Source organism: Hyla sarda, chromosome 8, assembly GCF_029499605.1.
Source record: "Hyla sarda isolate aHylSar1 chromosome 8, aHylSar1.hap1, whole genome shotgun sequence".
Lineage (NCBI taxonomy): Eukaryota > Metazoa > Chordata > Amphibia > Anura > Hylidae > Hyla > Hyla sarda.
In genome coordinates, this window is record NC_079196.1 from 104,991,599 (window position 1) to 105,014,177 (window position 22,579).

General features: G+C 42.8%; 1 protein-coding gene across 5 annotated transcripts in view; it reads left to right on the plus strand.

Moving 5' to 3' along the window:
• The window catches only part of PARD3B (par-3 family cell polarity regulator beta), a 1,515,381-nt gene that overhangs the window by 531,641 nt on the left and 961,161 nt on the right, over window positions 1-22,579 (plus strand). For 4 of the 5 annotated variants that reach the window (XM_056536585.1, XM_056536589.1, XM_056536588.1 and 1 more), the window contains one exon: window positions 8,554-8,742. In XM_056536585.1, coding sequence (XP_056392560.1) covers window positions 8,554-8,742 — 189 coding nt within the window. The remainder of the gene's footprint in view (window positions 1-8,553; window positions 8,743-22,579) is intronic. The other variant, XM_056536586.1, reaches the window with a different exon arrangement.

Here is a 22,579-nt window from a genome sequence, read left to right on the forward strand (position 1 = left end):
CATGACACCACGTCTCCAGAACAGAATGCTGGAGGCTGGACGGAGATCACGGGGGGTCCCAGCAGCGGGACCCCTGCGATCAGACATTTTATCCCCTATCCTTTGGATAAGGGATAAGATGTCTAAGGCCAGAATACCCCTTTAACCTCTTGGGGATGCAGGGCGTATACAGACGCCCTGCATCCCCGATCCTTAAAGAGGTATTCAAGGAAAAAAAACTTTTTATTTTTATATCAGCTGGCTCCAGAAAGTCAAACAGATTTGTAAATTACTTCTATTAAAAAATCTTAATCCTTTCAATAATTATCAGCTGCTGAAGTTGAGTTGTTGTTTTCTGTCTGGCAACATTGCTCTCTGCTGACATCTCTGCTTGTCTCTGGAACTGCACAGAGTAGAAGAGGTTTGCTATAGGGATTTGCTTCTAAACTGGGCGGTTCCCGAGACACGTGTCATCAGAGAGCACTTAAACAGAAAATAACTCAACTTCAGAAGTACTGAAAGGATGAAGATTTTTTTATAGAAGTAATCTACAAATCTGTTTAACTTTCTGGAGCCAGTTGATATATATATATATATATATATATAAGTTTTTTTCCTGGATAACACCTTTAAGGACTCGGGCGTACCTGTACGCTCTGAGTATGTCCGGTCTTTGCTGCTCGCCGGGCAGGGACCGGACCGGGATGCCTGCTGAAATAATTCTGAGATCAATCAATTTAATTAAAGGGGTATTCCAGGATTTTTTTTATTTGACTATGCTACAGGGGCTGTAAAGTTAGTGTAGTTCATAATATAGTACATAGTACCTGTGTGTGACGGTTTTTTCTCAAAATTATTCTGTGATTTTCACTCCAATATTTATTTTTACCAGCATACAAAATGACTGTTGTCTCAGATTTTTCCCAGCTTGCAATGCTGCCCAGACCTGACTCACTAGTCAGCTGATGACAGGGAGCCTGTTTGCTTCAATGGGTGGAGGGATCGCTTGGTGGGAGAGAGCTCAATCTGCAACAGCTGAGGCACACTGGTGGCAAAACACTGTTGTAGTTTTGCAACAGCTGGAGGTCACTGACTGTCCAGACATGCTGGGAGTTTTGCAACAGCTAGAGGCACCCTGTTTTGCATTGTTTGCTGTATGGTAATTTTGGTATGAGAGGCAATTGTAAGTCTTGCTTCCGGGTCCGTCCCTATGCAGATCCTTAATTCAGGCCTCAAATGCGCATGGCATTCTCTCACTTCGGATCTCTGTTGTATTTCAAGGCAACATCTAGTGCCACATATGGGGTATTTTCGTACTCGAGAGAAATTGCCTAACACATTTTGAGGGGCTTTTTCTCCTTTTACCCTTGATGAAAAGGTAAACTTGGGGTCTACACTTGCATGTTATTGTAAAAAAAAAAAAAAATTTTTTTACACTAACATGCTGGTGTTGCCCCATACTTTTTATTTTCACTAAAGGTAAAAGGAAAAAAAGACCCCCAAAATTTGTAACACAATTTCTCCTCAATACGAAAATACCCATTATGTGGGCGTAAAATGCTCTGCGGGCGCACAACAGGTCTCATGAGTGAGAGCGCACTATGTAAATTTGAGCCTAAATTGGGGATTTGCACAGGGGTGGCTGACATAAAAGCAAAAAAAAAATACCCACATGCGACCCCATTTTGGAAAATACACCCCTCACAGAACATAACAAGGGGTATAGTGAGCCTTTGCAGCCCACGGGTGTTTGAGGAATTTCGTTGGATGGGGGGGGGGGGGGGGAAATATTTCACTAAAATGCTGGTGTTACTCTAAATTTTTCATTTTCACTAGGGAAAACAGAAAAAAAAGCCCCCCCCCCCCCCCAAAATGTGTAACAGCATTTCTTCTGAGTAAGAACATATCCCATATGTGGATATAAAGTGCTCTGCTGGTGCATTACAATGCTCAGATGAGAAGGAGCGCCATTGGGCTTTTGGAGAGAAAATGTGTCCAGAATTGAAGGTCATGTGTGTTTACAAAGCCCCCATGGTGCCAGAACAATGGACACCCCCCACACATGTGAGCCCATTTTAGAAACTACACCCATCACGTAATGTTATAAGGGGTACAGTGAACATTTGCACCCCACAGGTGTCTGACAGATTTTTGGAACAGTGGTCCGTGAAAATGAAAATTGTAATTTTTCATTTGCACAGCCTACTGTTCCAAAGATCTGTCAAACGCCAGTGGAGTATAAATGCTCACTGCACCCCTTATTAAATTCTCTGAGGGGTGTAATTTCCAAAATGGGGTCACATGTGTCGGGGGTGGTCCATTGGTCTGGCACCGTGGGGGCTTTGTAAACACACATGGCCTTCAATTCTGGACAAATTTTCTCTCCCAAAGCCCAATGGCGCTCCTTCTCTTCTGAGCATTGTAGTTCGCCCGCAGAGCACTTTACATCCACATATGGGGTATTTCCATAGAAACCCCATAGAAATGGGGTTAAAAATTTGGGGGGGCATTTACTCCTATTACCTCTTGTAAAATTTGGGGGGAAAAACTGCATTTTATGGTGAAATAAATTCCATCTACACATGCGACTTTAACAAAAAAGTCATCAAACACCTGTGGGGTGTTAAGGTTCACTGTACCCCTTGTTACGTTCCTTGAGGGGTGAAATTCCCAAAATAGTATGTCATGTGTTTTTTTTTTTGTTTCTATTTTATTTTTTGCTGTTCTGGCATCATAGGGGCTTCCTAAATGTGACATGCCCCCCAAAAACCATTTCAGCAAAATTCACTCTTCAAAATCCTGTTGTCACTCCTTCCTTTCTGAGCCCTCTAGTGCACCCACAGAGCACTTTACATCTACATATGAGGTATTTCCTTAGTCGAAAGAAATTGGGTTACAAATTTTGGGGGGATTTCTCTCCTTTTACCCCTTGTAAAAATTCAAACAATTGCTCTACAAGAACAAGCGAGTGTAAAAAATGAAGATTTAGAATTTTCTCCTTCACTTTGATGCAATTCCTTTGAATCATCTAAAGGGTTAACAAACTTTCTGAATGTCATTTATAATGCTTTGAGGGGTTCAGTTTCTTTAAAGGGGTCATTTGTGGGGTATTTCTCACAGAAAAGCCGCTCAAATGCACTTCAAACGTAACTTTACCTGAAAAATTCAGATTTTGAATTTTTCATGAAAATTTTGAAAATTGCTGCTGAACTTTGAAGCCCTCTGATGTCTTCAAAAAGTAAAAACATGTAAACTTTATGATGCCAACATAAAGTAGACATATTGTATATGTGAATCAATATATAATTTATTTGGAATGTCCATTTTCCTTACAAGCAGAAAGTTTTAAAGTTAGAAAAATGCAAAATTTACAAGAAAAGATGCAAGTAACGACAAAAATTTACCAGTATGTTAAAGTAGAATATATCACGAAAAAACTTTGAATAAGAATAAAAGGTAAAAGCATCTCAGAGTTATTAATGCATAAAGTGAGAGTGGTCAGAATTGCAAAAAAGGGCTCAGTCCTTAAAGGGGTTATCCACCATAAGATGATTTTAGTACATACCTGACAGACAGTAATGGACATGCTTAGGAAGGCTCTGCACTTGTCTTGGGGCTAAATGGATATGTTGTAAGATTACCCTAATACTGTGGCTAGCTGTTTGAACTGGTATTTCCTGATTGACTTTTCTTTTTTTTTCTACAAATCTTACAATTCCATCTTCCTCCCTCCCACACATCAGCCACCCAGCCATTGAAATATAAATGAGCTGCATCCATTCAAATCTGTGTGGTTTTCAATTAGGGTGCCTACAGCTGTTGCAGATTGATCTCTCTCCCACCAAGCGATTCTTCCACCCACTGAAGCAAACAGGCTCCCTGTCATCAGCTGGCTAGTGAGTCAGGTCTCGGCTGCATTGCAAAATCTGAGACAACAGTAATTTTGTATGCTGGTAAAAATAAATATTGAAGTGAAAATCACAGAAGAATTGTGAGAAAACTGTCAAACTCAGGTACAGACACTACATTATGAACTACACTAACTTTACAGCCCCTGCAGCATAGTCAAATAAATAAATACAAATTCTGGAAAACCCCTTTAAGGTGAAAATGAGCTGAGTCCCTAAGGAGTTAAAGACACCTTAACAATGGTATAATATTGAAATACTTTTCTTTTTGTTCAAGGACCCTAAAAAATATACAATTTAAGCAATTGGTAAAGCTTAATATATAAAAGAAAGTAAGCCTTTAACCTCTTAAGGACCAGGCACGTATGAGTACGTCCCTGCGCCCTGGGTCTTAAAGACCAGGCACGTACTCATACGTCCGTGGGAATTTCACAACCCAGCTGCGCGCCGGGCGGGGACCAGACCGACTGCTGATATCTATCAGCAGGCACCCCGCGCAAATGCCCGGGGGGGTCATCAGACCCCCCCATGTCGGCGATCGGCGCAAATCGCAAGTGAATTCACACTTGTGATTTGCGCGATTCCGGGTCATTACGGGTCTATGGGGACCCGATGACCCAGAATATAAGGGGGATTGCGGGTGCCACCCCTCCTATCCCTGCTATTGGTGGTCTAGACGCGACCACCAATAGCAGATCGGGGGCGGGGGGGTTAACTTTCGTTTTCCCCGTCCTGCCCACCCACAATAGGCGGGGCAGAACGGGGAAATGACAGAGGACCGTCGCCGGAGTCCACTTATCAATCTGCGGAGGCTGGGGGCGACGATTGGTGTCGGAGATCGGCGGGCGGTGATGACTTGCCGCAGGCTCCCTGGATCCGACGGAAGCCGGAAAGTTGCCTAGCAACATCTGGAGGGCTGCAGTCCGAGACCACTATATAGTGGTCTCTATACTGTAGCACTCCAGATGTTGCAAAACTACAACTCCCAGCATGCCCAGACAGCTGTTTGGGCATGCTGGGAGTTGTAGTTTTGCAACAGCTGGAGGGCTACAGTTTGAGACCACTGTATGGTAGTCTCTGAACTATAGCCCTCCAGATCTTGCAAAACTACAACTCCTAGCATGCCCACACAACTGTTTGCTGTCTGGGCATGCTGGGATTTGTAGTTTTGCAGCATCTGGAGGGCCACAGTTTGCAGTGGTCTCTATACTGTAGCTCTCCAGATGTTGCAAAACTGCAAATCCCAACATGCTGGGAGTTGTAGTTGCAATCCCTCCAGCTGTTGCATAACTCCAACTCCCAGCATGCCCTTCGGTGATCAGTACATGCTGGGAGTTGTAGTTTTGCAACTGCTGGAGGCACACTGGTTGGAAAATATTGAGTTAGATAACAGAACCTAACTGAAGGTTTTCAAACCAGTGTGCCTCCAGCTGTTGCAAAAGTACAACTCCCAGCCTGCATGGTCTGTCAGTACATGCTGGTAGTTGTAGTTTTGAAACAGCTGGAGGTTTGCCCCCACCCATGTGAACGTACAGGGTACATTCACACGGGCAGGCTTACAGTAAATTTTCTGCTTCAAGTATGAGCTGCGGCAAACTTTTCGCTGCAGCGCAAACTCCTAGCAGGGAACTCACTGTAAACCTCTGCCAGTGTGAATGTACCCTAAAAACAATACACTACTCTACACTAACACAAAATAAAGGGTAAAACACTTTACACACTGCCCCCCCCCCCCCCCCCCCCCCCCGATAAAAATTAAAAACTAAAAAAATTAAAAATTAAAAACTGATTGTACGGCAGTGTTTCCAAAATGGAGCCTCCAGCAACTCCCAGCATTTCTGGACAGCCACTGACTGTCCAGGCATGCTGGGAGTTTAGCAACAGCTGGAGGCACCCTGTTTGGGAATCACTGGCGTAAAAATACCCCTATGTCACCCCTATGCACTCCCTAATTTAGTCCTCAATACTTGGACTAGTCTAAGTATTTCAGAAGCTTCTCTAAAATATCCAGTGAGCAGAAGCTGTGTGGACGAAAATGCCTTATTAATGTCAGGTCAGATGAGAATGGGCAGACTGGTTCAAAATGACAGAAATACAAGAGTAGCAGATACAGCAGCGAGTGACCACACCGGATGATACTTCTGTCAGCTATCAGCCAGAAAACAATAGAAAGATGGATCTCCAGCAAGTGCTTTAACAGCATTAATTAAGGATGAAAATGTTCAAAGTTCATATAGCAATTTATTAAGGCACACAAAGCAACGCGTTTCCTGCCCATAGCGGGCACTTCATCGGCAAACTTGCACATTTGCCTGATGAAGTAACCTCTATGGGCAGGAAACACATTGTTTTGTGTGCCTAAATAGATTGCTATATGCACTTTGAACATTTTCATCCTTAATTCATGCTGTTAAAGCGCCTGCTGGAGATCCATCTTTCTATTGTTTTCTGGCTGATATTGGACTGGTGGTTGAGGACTTGACCGGAGGATCGGGGCTGCTGACAGCTAACCATTGTTTTACACACTGCATGGTGTTGTGCCCAGAGCACAATGCTACTTGGTAAGTGTGTTTTTTACTACCACTGCCATATATAAATACAGTATTACACTAGGGGCGTGTGTGCCTTTTTTCCTCTTTTGTCTCTGCACTTCTGTAAGCTAAGAACAGTATATTGAGGCTACAATTTGGACAATAGAAAATTGGAAAAATTTGGCCTGGTCTAATGAGTCTCATCTGCTACATTCAAATGGCAGGGCCAAAATTTGGTGTAAACAACATAAAAGCATGGATCCATCCTGCCTTTTATCAAAAGTTTAGGCATGTGGTAGTGTTATGAAGTGGGTTTCATTTTCTTGGCACACTTTGGGCACTTTAGTACTAATGATAGAATAAGAACAACGAATCAGACTGGCAGACTCACCACGTTTCTCTTCTTCTTTATTTGCGTAAGCAAGGCATAGACAGATACTCACAAACTTGGGGGATAGGAAGTGCAGTGGGGGGACAAATTGCCAACAGACTCCGTTTCGCACGGACCACCGTGCTTCCTCCGATGGCCGGAGGAAGCACGGTGGTCCGTGCGAAACGGAGTCTGTTGCCAGTTTGTCCCCCCACTGCACGTCCTATCCCCCAAGTTTGTGAGTATCTGTCTATGCCTTGCTTACGCAAATAAAGAAGAAGAGAAACGTGGTGAGTCTGCCGGTCTGATTCGTTGTTCTTATTCTATCATTTCTACTGTGCCTCAGCTTTGACCAGAGCACCACCACCCTCATCTACATCCATCCACCTATACCACATCGAGTCCAACAATATACAGCAGTGCCGTGCCACTCGCCTTATCTTCCACTTTAGTACTAAATGAGCATTGTTGTGGCCTCTGAGTTTAAGGTATGCATGATTGATACACCGGAGGATTCCCCTTTTAAACTCTCTTATTAGATAAGAGATTAGGTTTGAACACCCTATCCTGGAGTGGAACAGGATCACACTAAGCATTAATTGTTTAAAAGATGGACATGTGACCAGATACTGCTTTGCATATAGTGCAGTAGACTTATGGGTAGACAGATGTTAACCCCCTAACACTCTGCATTTGACTCTAATACACTAATATACACTCTGCATATGACACTAACACATATAAAAAACACTTTTAAGAAACACAGAGATCTAGGCCCTAGCACTCGTACTCTAGTATAGTCCAATTGAACAGTCCATTAAACCTTGTAAGGCTACAGCCACCCGAAGTTAATTCTACATAACAAGCAGTACCACACACACACACACACACACACACACACATATATACATATATATATATATATATATATATATATATATGTATAGAGAGAGAGAGAGATAAATATAACTATCTAGAGAGGGGGAGAGAGAGCTAAAGTGTATAGAGAAACATTGCATGAGGCCTTATAGTTCCAAATCAGCTAAGCTAATTTAATTTGAAGTAAATTGCTTTTACTTTAATAAACAGGGTAATTTAATAAATGTAAATGACCCAACAAATTTAAATTCCTGGAGTGTTACAAGAACATTTATGAATGCAACCAAATTTTAATTAGCCTGGCAATTTTATAAGTTTAAAGAGGATAATGTGGTTGTTTATGATATAAATCCAAGAATGCTTTTTATTTTGTAATAGTTTATTTAGCACATCAGCTTTACATGGTTTTTCTCTAAGCAAGTAGTAAAAAAATTAAATAAAAGCTATTTTATAATAATTTATGTAAGACAGAGCAATGCAGAATCTTTAAGAATGAATACACCAAATGATAAAAACCTAAATACAAGGGGGATTTGCGACACTCTCTATTGTTGTGCAAATCGAAGGAAAAGGCAAACATTTTTACACAAAATTTGTTTACAAAAATCTTTACAAAAAACATTGTTAAATTTCCCCCAAGATGTTCAACAGATGCAATAAAGTGATTATTTTGTTCTTGTATCCAAAAATCCTCTAGTCGAATCTGAAGTTCAAGCCTGAATGCTACACTTGAAACTAGTAACCAAAACGCTTAGATAAATTTCATCCTCTGCTCTAAGCACAAGACCAATTCCAAGCTTTTTATTTCTTGTTTTTGTAAAAATAAATAAATATAATAATGTCAGCTTGGCATACAGTAACTCTAAAACTGTTTTTGATCTTTCAGCAGAAATGTGAATCTGAGAGCCATGTTGTTTCTCCAGAGAAAGTAACACAGATGACCTTCGAGATTCCACTTAATGACTCAGGATCAGCTGGACTAGGGATCAGTCTGAAAGGAAACAAGTCCAGAGACACCAGCACTGATTTAGGGATCTTTATTAAATCTATCATCCATGGAGGAGCTGCTTTCAAGGTATGCAACATTAAGATGAGCATTGCAGAAGAACTTAAATTATAATCAAGTCTTAATATGTACCTTATTTCATGTTTTTCTGCTGACATTTTTGCTTTTTATGGAACTAGTCAACAAATTGTTAAATTTACCCCTTTAATCTTTAGATCTGTGGCTTAGTCAGAATATATCATCTATAGGTCTTTTAGACATATTGTATACTCTACCTCTGACAAATTATTGGGAAATAATATCAGTTATTTGAGTCATATTTGTATGATTGTACAGAATGCCCCAAACTTTCTCCTTAAAGGGTTACATCTATCTAGACATATATGGCATATCAACTGGATATATCATATATGTCATATAGATATGGGCATCTAGGCCTCTGAGCCTATCTTGGGATCAAGGGCCTTCTCGGCCCCTCTAGCTAGCTTGTAGCCAGTAGAGGTAATCATGAAGCCAAAAACAGCGGGACAGACTGTTTTATGCAATTTATGTAACTATCAATAATTTTATTGGGAGTTGAATAAATTATTCTTTTTTATGTAACTCTGGAGTCTTAAAAACAGTGAAGCGCTCAGTGCTACACTGTTTAACTAACTTTGATTATTATTTACATGGCGGTTAATACTTTTGTGTCAAGAAGACCACAGTGTTTTAGGAGTGCTACCTTTTTATTTTTAGGAGTGCTACCCCTTGCTATCGGCACCGCTGCCCCTTCTCTCCCCCTGGCTATCGGTGCCGCTGCCACATTGCCAGCGCCGATAGCCAGGGGGAGAGAAGCGGTGCCGGCAATGGGGCAGCGGCGCCGATAGCCAGATGGAGAGAAGAGGCAGTGGCACCCATTGCCGACACCGCTACCCCATTGCCTCCCCCATCCCCGGTTGTATAATTACCTGTTGCCGGGGTCAGGTCCGCGCTGCTTCTGGCCTTCCGTGTGGCGTCCCCTGCATCGTTGCTATGCGCTGCGAGACACAATGACGAGTGCGGACCCGACCCCGGCAACAGGTAATTATACATCCGGGGATGGGGGTGGCAACGGGGCAGGGGCGCCCGCAATGAGTGCCGCTGCCCTTCTCTCCCCCTGGCTATCGGCGCCGCTGCCCCATTGCCGGCGCCGCTTCTCTCCCCCTGGCTATCGGCGCCGGCAATGGGGCAGCTGCACCGATAGCCAGGGGGAGAGAAGGGGCAGCGGCGCCGATAGCAAGGGGAAGAGAAGCGGCAGCAGGGCTCTAGACCCCAGGAAAGGCAGGGGGAGAGAAGCGGGCAGCGACGGCCTCTCTCCCCCTGCCTTTCCTGGGGGCTTCTGCGGGGTCAGAAACAGTGTATCAGGGTATACACATGCACACGCACCCTCATTTTACCAAGGATATAATAAGTATAAGTATTTAAGTGCCATAGAAACAAATGCGGGACGTGCAATATTATTAAACATGGAGTTGATTCAGTGGTAAGCAACAGCACAGGTGAAAAAATAGGAATTAATTCCCATATAACCTGTAGTTCAGACTATGTTATCTACGTACGGGAGTGCCCATGCGGCATCCAGTACGTAGGGAGAACAACGCAGTCATTGAAAAAAAGAATGACTTCACATAGGTTTAACATCAGACATCGCTACCCATAGCGTGTCCCGGCATTTTGCTCAGATGCACAATGGGAATCCGGACCTATTAAAAGTAACACCCATAGAACAGGTTGAACCTGGGCTCAGAAGATTCTCAACATTGTGCAAAAGAGAGAGCTTTTATATTTTTAAACTTGATACTTTGTCTCCTAAAGATTTTAATGAAATGATAGAGAGGGTATAATATATTAATTATTTATGTGTTTTATAAATTTTGATATGGATTATTGTGTAAATTTAGCAAGTATGGAGGGTGGGTCCTGTAACTTTGATGTAATTTCCAGGTATGAGAGGGTTAATAGGAAGAGAAGCTCATTTGTTTAGTATTCCCTGAGGAAGGAGGAGCCCCTCCGCAACGCGTCGGAACCTTCATTTTTGTTTTAATGTTTCTGTTCCAATAAATGTAATCCCTTATAAAATTGCTGAGAGATTGCATTTTTTCCTAACCTGTTACACTGGAGTACTAATATACTACACATGGACCAAGGTGTAATCAAGAAACGTACCTGTTTGAAACTGCTGGAGCTTCAGTAGTGGGATGACAAGCGTGCCGGCACGAGGGGAGCTCTGATTGAGAAAAGACTCCCCTTGGTACGAAGTGCTCTGAAGCAAAGTGTGAATAGGGTGGTGTGTCCGCTGCCGAGTTTTTCTTTTTCTTGCAGTTTATACTATGGGGCTATTGAACATTGCCCAGCACTGAGCTATAAAGCCCCTGCTTTCCTTCTGACTCTAGCTGCAAGAAGAAACGGCAGATGAACGAACACTTGACTACAGGAAAGGACTACACAGGATTCGTAGTCTGTAACCGTGGAGACACAATAGTTTGCATAGTAGCTGTAGACATAATGTAGTATTATTTAAGGCACTTTCAGTTGATTCTTTTTTTATTTTAGGAATGTTGAAGTAATGAAAAGCAAATATTTTGCACAAATGATAGTAGCTGTTAAAGCATACACCTAAGAGTTATTCTACATCACTTTGATTGTTGTCAAAAACAGTCTGCAGTTATATGTGCCTTGTTTTTCTGATGTGTTTGTTATCATTGATATTTGTCCATGTACATTAAGTTTCTCTATATCTCAGCAGATTAAGATATTTTGGTTTTTAACGTCTGCATTCTGTTTATGTTAATATTTTTCATCTGCCACCAACCTGCCGAGTCAGCTAATCTCTGCCATTAAACTACACAACAGCAAATTTTCAGTGTATGTTAAACAGACAACCATAGCATCAATCACAGACAATCTCTTGTCAATGAACTGCACTTAGCTCATGTTCCTTACTGTAAGATAAATGCAGATAAATAGTTTATAGGAAGGACAGTAGCAAGAAAGTTTATTTAAAGATAATATCTCCCTGAAGTCAAACACCACAAAAAACATTATGCCCTTCTATACTAAGGTGTTAAATTGTAATGTAGGCATATTTTTCTAGATAAGCTGAATTGTTACCTAGTTTACCTACAGTAATAAACAACATAACTGGTACCCTGGGTTCAAACCTCTGTGAGTGATTTAATGGTAGCCATAATTGTTTTTTAATCAGAAATGTAACTTTAAGTAACAATTGCTTTCAATTTTCAAAGGGGTATTCCAGCACTTAACCCCTTCAGGACCAAGCCCATTTTGGCCTTAAGGACCGAAGCGTTTTTTGCACATCTGACCACTGTCACTTTAAACATTAATAACTCTGGAATGCTTTTAGTTATCATTCTGATTCTGAGATTGTTTTTTCATGACATATTCTACTTTAACATAGTGGTAAATTTTTGTCGATACTTGCATCCTTTCTTGGTGAAAAATCTGTAAATTTGATGAAAAATTTGAAAAATATGCATTTTTCTAACTTTGAAGCTTTCTGCTTGTAAGGAAAATGGATATTACGAATAAATTTTTTTTTGGTTCACATATACAATATGTCTACTTTATGTTTGCATCATAAAATTGACAAGTTTTTACTTTTGGAAGACTTCAGAGGGCTTCAACGGTCAGCAGCAATTTTCCGATTTTTCACAAAATTTTCAAACTCGGTATTTTTCAGGGACCAGTTCAGGTTTGAAGTGGATTTGAAGGGTCTTCATATTAGAAATACCCCATAAATGACCCCATTATAAAAACTGCACGCCCCAAAGTATTCAAAATGACATTCCGTCAGCGTTTTAACCCTTTAGGTGTTTCACAGGAATAGCAGCAAAGTGAAGGAGAAAATTCATAATCTTCATTTTTTACACTTGCATGTTCTTGTAGACCCAATTTTTGAATTTTTACAAGAGGTAAAAGGAGAAAATTTTTACTTGTATTTGTAGCCCAATTTCTCTCGAGTAAGCACATACCTCATATGTCCATGTAAAGTGTTCAGCGGGCGCAGTAGAGGGCTAGGAAGCGAAGGAGCAACAAGGGGATTTTGGAGAGTACGTTTTTCTGAAACGGTTTTTGGGGGGCATGTTGCATTTAGGAAGCCTTTATGGTGCCAGAACAGCAAAAAAAAAAAACACATGGCATACCATTTTGGAAACTAGACCCCTCGGGGAACGTAACAAGGGGTAAAGTGAGCCTTTATACCCCACAGGTGTTTCACGGCTTTTGCAAATTTAAAAAAATAATAAAAAATTTTACCTAAAATGCTTGTTTTCCCAAAAATTTTACATTTTTAAAAAGGGTAATAGCAGAAAATACCCCTAAAATTTGAAGCCCAATTTCTCCCGATTCAGAAAACACCCCATATGGGGGTGAAAAGTGCTCTGCTGGCGCACTACAGGTCTCGGAAGAGAAGGTGTCACATTTGGCTTTTTGGAAGCAAATTTTGCTCTGGGGGCATGCCGCATTTAGGAAGCCCCTATGGTGCCAGGACAGCAAAAAAAAAAAACACATGGCATACCATTTTGGAAACTAGACCCCTCGGGGAACGTAACAAGGGGTTAAGTGAACCTTTATACCCCACAGGTGTTTCATGACTTTTGCATATGTAAAAAAAAAAAATATTTTTTTTACCTAAAATGCTTGTTTTCCCAAAAAATTAACATTTTTAAAAAGGGTAAAAGCAGATAATACCCCCCAAAATTTGTAACACAATTTCTCCCGAGTACGGCGATACCCCATATGTGACCCTAAACTGTTGCCTTGAAATACGACAGGGCTCCAAAGTGAGAGCGCCATGCGCATTTGAGGCCTAAATTAGGGATTGCATAGGGGTGGACATAGGGGTATTCTACGCCAGTGATTCCCAAACAGGGTGCCTCCAGCTGTTGCAAAACTCCCAGCATGCCTGGACAGTCAACGGCTGTCCGACAATACTGGGAGTTGTTGTTTTGCAACAGCTGGAGGCTCCGTTTTGGAAACAGTGGAGTACCAGACATTTTTCATTTTTATTGGGGAGGGGAGGGGGGCTGTGTAGGGGTATGTGTATATGTAGTGTTTTTTACTTTTTATTTTATTTTTTGCTAGTGTATTGTAGTGTTTTTAGGGTACAGTCGCCTGGGCGGGGGGTTCACAGTAGTTTCTCGCTGGCAGTTTGAGCTGCGACAGAAAGTTTACCGCAGCTCAAACTTGCAGCCAGATACTTGCTGTAAACCTCCGCCCATGTGAGTGTACCCTGTACATTGCCATTGGGGGGGGACGACGGACATCCAGCTGTTGCAAAACTACAACTCCCAGCATGCGCTGACAGACTATACATGCTGAGAGTTTTAGTTTTGCAACAGCTGTAGGCACACTGGTTATGTATCACTGAGTTTGTGACCTAACTCGGTGTTTCACAACCAGTGTGCCTCCAGCTGTTGCAAAACTACAACTCCCAGCATGTACGGTGCATGGTGTACATTGACTGCTGAGAGTTGGAGTTTGCAACAGCTGGAGGCACACCGGTTGTGAAACACTGAGTTAGGTAAAAAAAAAAAAAAAATCTCTAAGTTTCACAACCAGTGTGCCTTCAGCTGTTGCAAAACTACAACTCTCAGCAGTCACCGACAGCCAACGGGCATGCTGGGAGTTGTTATGCAACCAGCAGATGCATCACTACAACTCCCAGCATGCACTTTAGCTGTTTGTGCAAGCTGGGAGTTGTAGTTATACAACAGCTGAAGGTACACTTTTCCATAGCCCATAAGGGAATGCTGGGAGTTGTGGTGGTCTGCCTCCTGCTGTTGCATAACTACAGCTCCCAGCATGCCCTTTTTGCATGCTCGGAGCTGTTGCTAAGCAACAGCAGGAGGCTGTCACTCACCTCCAACGATCCACGCCGGAGAGTCAGTCCCTCGTCGTCGCCGCCGCTGCTGCTCCTGGGGCCCCGATCCCAACATTCACGCCGGGGATCGGGGTCCCCAGCACCCGGGGTCGTCTTCCCGCACCTGCTCACGTCCTCCGGAAGTGACACCCGCAGCAGGCGCCCTGATTGGTCGGCCGGTAATCCGGCCGATGAATCAGGGCGATCATGAGGTGGCACCAGTGCCACCTCACCCCTGCAGGCTCTGGCTGTTCTGTCTCTGACGGCCCCGAACAGCCAGTAATTCCGGGTCACCGGGTCACTGGAGACCCGATTGACCCGGAATCGCCGCAGATCGCTGGACTGAATTGTCCAGCGATCTGCGGCGATCGCCGGCATGGGGGGACATAATGACCCCCCTGGGCGATATGCTGGGATGCCTGCTGAACGATTTCAGCAGGCATCCGGCTCCGGTCCCCAACCGGCTAGCGTTGGGGACCGGAATTCCCACGGGCGTATGGATACGCCCTCGGTCCTTAAGGACTCGGAATGCAGGGCGTATCCATGCGCCCTATGTCCTGAAGAGGTTAAAGAGGTTGTTCAACCCTTTTTTCTTATTGCAATAGAACATGATTTGTATTCCCTCCCATTCCCTAAAGTGTTTCCTCCAACCTTTTTCTGCCCCCATTTATTTATGAAAAAAAAAGCATTAATTTTCCGCTTCTGGAAAGTAGACCCAACACATGTCATGTTTGAATTTCTTTTCTGTTTGACCACAGAGCTCTCTGCTGACATATCTGTCCATGTCAGGAACTGTCCAGAGCAGGATTGGTTTGCTATGGCAATTTGATCTTGCTCTGGACAGTTCCTGACATGGACAGGTGGAGGTGTGAGCAGAGAGCCCTGTGGTCAGACAGAAAATAAATTCAAAAAGAAAAGAACTTCCTCTGGCGCATACCGCAGCTGATAAGTACTGGAAGGATTAAGATATTTAAATAGAAGTAATTTACAAATCTGTTTAACTTTCTGGCACCAGTTGATTAATAAAAAAAAAAAATAGTTTCCACCGGAGTACCCCATTAACTGGAGTACTCCGCTGTACATTTATGGCATGGCTGTGACACTAGCGCAGGAACTTCACTCGCTTAATTCACGGCGGGTCCCGGCAGCTGTCAGCAGCCATGGACCTGCCAGTAATGGGGGAATTCAGTGATCGTGCTAATGTCTGCTATTAACCCCTCAGGTGCAGTGATCAATACAGATTAAAATGGCTGAACTGATAGCCCACGGCACTGCCGTGGGGATCAGATCAGCCAAGATGGTGGACTGAGGTCCCCTCACCTGCCTCCATCCATCTCCTGGGGTCTTCTGCACTGATCTGCCTTCCAGCAGACCAGAGCAGAAGATCACGGGTAATACTGATCAGTGCTATTCCCTATGCATAGTGCTATTCCCTATGCATGAGCCCTCGTACGCGGAAAAAAAAAAAAAAGTTATAGGGTTCAGAAGTTGATAATTTTAAATGTATACATTTTCCTGCATGTAGTTATGATTTTTTTTTTTAAGTAATACAAAATCAAACCTATAAAAGTAGGGTATCTTTTTAACCGTATGGACCTACAGAATAAAGATAACATGTCATTTTTACCGAAAAATGCTTTGCGTAGAAACGGAAGCCCCAAAAGTTACAAAATGCCATTTTTTCTTCAATTTTGTCACACAATGAATTTTTTTTCCGCTTCGCCATGGATATTTCTGTAAAATGACTAATGTCACTGCAAAGTAGAATTGGTGGCGCAAAACATAAGCCATAATATGGAATTTTAGGTACAAAATTTTAAGCATAATGATTTTTAGAAGGTGATGAGGAAAACATTTTTAATGCAAAATAAGGGAACGGCCATTACAATTCTCTCTCTTAGCTCAGACTCTTCTTTACTGAGACCAGAAAACACCAGATACCTCAGTGCTAGTGACTAGCACCTGGAAGGCCATAAAGCTACAGTCATTCCAGTAAGTCAAAAGTCTATGTCTGCTGTCACTACCCATAATCAAGTCCAGTCTAAAGTCAAGTCTCAAGATAATTATTTAAAGTCTATTCCCAGTCTAATTGGTCCCAGCAAGCTGTGCGGTCTTTCTGTGTTCCTGGCCACCTGTCTGGGAATCTGGCCTAGCTGTGAAGATAATACCATATGTCTGAACTCAGTAAAGCCTCCGTTGAACCATAACTGGTTGTGGAATTGCCTTTCACTACCTAGCCATTGGAATAGCGGAGATACCGTTCATGTGGTTCCGGTACCCAAATACCACTCTGGCATCACGGACACTAGGGATTAACAACACCTTGCCCATGGGGTTAATACAATCTTGCCCCTCCACCTAAACCCCGTGGTCCCGCCATACACCATGGGTCACCACAATCTTGGCTTCACGAACAGGATACGGGTGTGTGCCTTAACCACTTAACCACCAAGTCAAGTCATGCCACCCATTAACAGTATGTGGGTGTGTGCCATAGGCAAGTTGCCGCAAGTACTCCTCCCACCCCCCCCCCCCCATGTCTGAAGTGTGTCTAGTAGAAAATTGCATGCAGTTGCAAAAAAGTGTACGCCAGCAAAGTGTACGGGAGTTTGTCATTGAAATATGTTTTTGTACTGGCACTGAAGAAGTAGAGGGGGAGGTGAAAATTACAGTATTGTCGGTGGTAAAGAAGTCTGTAAAAGTTGGATTTACAATTTGCAAAGTCAGGCCAGAGGCCATATTGTGTGCTAAAATGTCTGCTGTACCTGCGTGCCAAAGGGTCCAGCCAGAGCCAGCATCCCACCCCCAGGTGTGAAGATCATGTTGTTGTGTCCAGCCCAAAATGGAAGAGGATGTACCACTGAGTCGCTTCCGGTCCCAGGCCCCGCTGATGACGTCCTTCCGGGCGGCGGCCATTATGTTGGAGACCAATATAAGAGACGAAGCCTGACCTCTTCAGTCTACAGGAAGTGCTGACAGTGAGCAGCAAGATGGCTGAGTCACAGTGATCCACGTGCTCCGGGAGTCCCAAGATGGAGCCGGAGGATCTGATGATTGCTACGGCGAAGATATTCCAAGAGTTATCAGAGTGTCTGCACCACTTGTCTATCGGGCCTGAAGATGCCTGCCTGAAGGTGCCTCTTCCCGAGGACAATGGAAAGGCTTCAACTCCGGAGAAGGAGACACCAGAAGATTCCAGAGGGCCGTCGCCTGTGAGATTGTCACCTCACTACCGCAGCTGGGGTTCTTGGGCCGAGATCCCAATGGAGGAGTCTGATGTGAGTACCCCGGCGGAAGCCAAATTCTCTACTCCTTCCTCCACCTCCAGCCCTGAGCCAGCACCAAAGGCCCAACAGCCCCAGCACATCCCCGGCCACCACCGCTCCCTAAGTGGCTGTTTGGTGATGAGTCGAGTCTTATCCGATACATGCAGGAGCACCTACTTCCCTTGCCCAGAAGCCCCTACCCCCAGTTCCTCCAGCCCAGTCCAAAAGGGCTAAGAGAGACACAGAGGTAGCTGCCATCATGGAGGAATTGAGGGCCCAAAGGCTACAGAGATTTGAGCCTAAGCCGTTGCCCTATGAGGAAAGGCAACAACAGCAACTGGACACTAAGCAGTTAGAGGCCCTGTATATTCGCAGACTAGAGCATCCACGAGAGGGTAAGCCACTCCTGGAGCACCGACGCGCCACAGTAGTAAAGTTTGATCATGTACAGGGATTTGGCACCCTCATGGAGTCATTCTTGTCAACAGGAGAGCTGTACAGAAGGACTATCTCCCCACAGAAAAGCATTCTCTAAAGAGCGGGGAGATTGTTGAATACACTCCAGTGAAAAGCTTGCAAGGGGAATGGGCAGCTGATGTCACCAGACCCAAGAATCCTACTCAGATCCCATTTGCCTATTTCCCCTCTGAAGATTGGGACGCAGATCCCTTCAGTCTACTTCCTCCAAGTGCCAAAGGAGCAGTCGTCCAGGAGGAGTATCCTGATCCACCAGCGATGGATCCCAAGTACACACCTCAATGTTCCAGTACAGATGTGCCCAGGCCTACTCCTATGAGCAAGGAGGCTTGGCCTGATCATTGGGTACCAACTAATGTACCCAGGCCTACTCCAGTTGTAAAGGAGGTTTGGCATAATCAGCGGGTACCGACAAAATTGCCTCGGCCTACTCCTGCAGTGGCGGAGGTTTGGCCAGAAGAACAGGCACCAACCAGTAATCCCTCTGTGACACAAGCCGGTGCATTGCAGGTGGTGGTTACAGTAAGTCCCACCTTCACCAATTCCTGATTGTCCCATGTATCATGGAACACCCATGTTGACCCCATGCAAGGGGCTCAGTCTCGCAACCCTAGGTTCATCTCACAGTCTAGGACCCCACTTGGCAAGCGAGACTGGGAAAGAAATCAGTTTAAGTAACTTTGTATACAGTAAATGTAACCAAACTTTGGTCGCAAGACTAACTGACTGCGGTGCAGTAGCACACTTTTGTTGTTCTAGGTTCCTGCAACGTTCAAGAAATGTGCCTGACAGTTTTTCTACTTTTTGCAACCAAGATTTGTAAGTAATGTGCCCGGCTTCAGCCGAGAGACTCCATGGTGTAGGAGATTCCATATTAGCTGCATATCTCACAAACAAGTCACTCTCTTCAGGACTTGACCCTGAGCTGACTGAACAATGGACTTGTTTCATTTATGTACAAGGACTACTGAGCAGTACATGAACTGTTGTGTAAATACCTAAAGTAATATATCTTGGTTCATTAAAATGGTTACGGAGGCACACGGAGGTCAAGGTCTAATAAAAAAATAAAATAATATATATATATATGTGTGTGTGTATGTGTATATATATATATATATATATATATATATATATAGATATAGATATGTTATTGTACACCAAAAGTCACCATGTACAATCTTTTCTGATGACTGGTTGTATCCTTACAGGGGGTTGTCCTGATCTATTCGGGAGGAGCACATATTTCCCCTCCACCAGCATCTTGTACATATACATTCTACAATAAACAGTATGTGTAATACACTAGAGTACACATAGGCCCTTATTTACTATTGCAAATCCGACATAGCGCCAGATTCTGTTGCATTGCGCCAGAAATTCTGTCTGCACCCGAATTTGTGCCAGAATTGAAAAAACCCTGACTAACTCTCCATTTTGCTAAGAAAACCTGAAAAAGGGTCATGGCCGCCGGTGAAAGGGGGCGTGGTCTCCGAAAAGGGGAGTGTTCCCGACATTTTCACACAAAAAAACCAACATATTTACTAAGGTTTCCACATAACATGTGGTGGATTTCAGCTGAGAAAAACCAGACAGATCAGAGCATGTGTAAAAAAAATTAAAAAGCAAAGTTTAGGGAAAGTGGAAATTGTAGGGAAACCTTAGTAAATACCGTAGGAAATAAATTGTAGGGAGTTAAAACCCAAAAAGAAACCTATGCAACACTTTTAGTAAACAAGTGCCATAATGTACACATAAAAACTACACATAAGGAATGTATATCCAAAGTCACATACAGTAGTACTGTAGCACTCAAAATTTGAATGTCAAATGTCTCTAATGTCATATATTATTATGGTCGTGCGCAGGATACTTTAATGGCCAAAAAGTACTCCTGATACTAAAGTAATGCACGTAGTGAATATGAGGTAACAGAAATGTCAAAATGTAATCTAGATCAAATGTCTAGCATAAAAGTGTCTAGAATAAACTTAATATAGTGTTCTGGCTAGAAGTGTTTTAACCCCTTAAGGATGCAGCCCATTTGGGCCTTAACCCCTTAAGGACCAGGCCGTTTTACACCTTAGGACCAGAGCGTTTTTTGAACATCTGACCACTGTCACTTTAAACATTAATAATTCTGGAATGCTTTTAGTTATCATTCTGATTCCGAGATTGTTTTTTCGTGACATATTCTACTTTAACATGGTGGTAAATTTAGTGGTAACTTGCATCCTTTCTTGGTGAAAAATCCCAAAATTTGATGAAAAAATGGAAATTTGCATTTTTCTAACTTTGAAGCTCTCTGCTTGTAAGGAAAATGGATATTCCCCCCCCCAAAAAATTTTTTATTCACATATACAATATGTCCACTTTATGTTTGCATCATAAAATTGACATGTTTTTACTTTTGGAAGACACCAGAGGGCTTCAAAGTTCAGCAGCAATTTTCAAATTTTTCACAAAATTTTCAAACTCACTATTTTTCAGGGACCAGTTCAGGTTTGAAGTGGATTTGAAGGGTCTTCATATTAGAAATACCCCATAAAAGACCCCATTATAAAAACTGCACCCCAAAAGTATTCAAAATGACATTCAGTAAGTGTTTTAACGCTTTAGGTGTTTCACAGGAATAGCAGCAAAGTGAAGGAGAAAATTCACAATCTTCATTTTTTACACTTGCATGTTCTTGTAGACCCAATTTTTGAATTTTTACAAGGGGTAAAAGGAGAACATTTATACTTGTATTTGTAGCCCAATTTCTCTCGAGTAAGCACATACCTCATATGTCTATGTAAAGTGTTTAGCGGGCGCAGTAGAGGGCTCAGAAGCGAAGGAGCGACAAGGGGATTTTGGAGAGTACGTTTTTCTGAAATGGTTTTTGGGGGGCATGTTGCATTTAGGAAGCACCTATGGTGCCAGAACAGCAAAACCCCCCCACATGGCATACCATTTTGGAAACTAGACCCCTTGAGGAACGTAACAAGGAATTAAGTGAGCCTAAATACCCCACAGGTGTTTCACGACTTTTGCATATGGAAAAAAAAAATGTTCACTAAAATGTGTGTTTCCCCCCAAATTTCTCATTTTTGCAAGGGCTAATAGCAGAAAATACCCCCCAAAATTTGTAACCCCATCTCTTCTTAGTATGGAGGTACCCCATAAGTTGACCTGAAGTGCACTACGGGCGAACTACAATGCTCAGAAGAGAAGGAGTCATATTTGGCTTTTTGAGGGCAAATTTTGGTTGGGGGGGGCATGTCGCATTTAGGAAGCCCCTATGGTGCCAGAACAGCAAAAAAAACACATGGCATACCATTTTGGAAACTAGACCCCTTGAGGAACGTAACAAGGCATAAAGTGAGCCTTAATACCCCACAGGGGTTTCATGACTTTTGCATATGTAAAAAAAAAATTTTTTTTTCATTAAAATGAGTGTTTCCCCCCAAATTTCCCATTTTTGCAAGGGTTAATAGCCGAAAATACCCCACAAAATTTGTAACCCCATCTCTTCTGAGTATGGAGGTACCCCATAAGTTGACCTGAAATGCACTACGGGCAAACTACAATGCTCAGAAGAGAAAGAGTCCTAGTTTACACCCCACTGGCATTTGACAGATCTTTGGAACAATGGGTTGAGCAAAATAAAATTTTTCATTTTCACGGACCACTGTTCCAAAAATCTGTCAGACACCTATTTTCCCTTGTGAAAATGAAAAATTAAGGGTAACACCAGCATTTTAGTGAAAAAAATATTTTTTTTCATTTTCCCATCCAAATTTAACGAAAATTTGTCAAACACCTGTGGGGTGTTAAGGCTCACTATACCCCTTGTTACATTCCATAAGGGGTGTAGTTTCCAAAATGGGGTCACATGTCGGTATGTTTTTTTTTTTTGTGTTTATGTCAGAAGCGCTGTAAAATTAGCCACCCATGTGCAAATCACCAATTTAGGCTTCAAATGTACATAGTGAGCTCTCACTCCCGAGCCTTGTTGTGCGCCCACAGAGAATTTTGTGCCCACATCTGGGGTATTTCCGTACTCATGAGAAATTGCGTTACAAATTTTGGGGGTCTTTTTTTCATTTTACCTCTTGTGAAAATAAAAAGTATGGGGCAACACCAGCATGTTAGTGTAAAATTTTTTTTTTTTTACACTAACAGGCTGGTGTAGACCCCAACTTTTCCTTTTCATAAGGGGTAAAAGGAGAAAAAGCCCCCCAAAATTGTAGTGTAATTTCTCTTGAGTACGGAGATACCC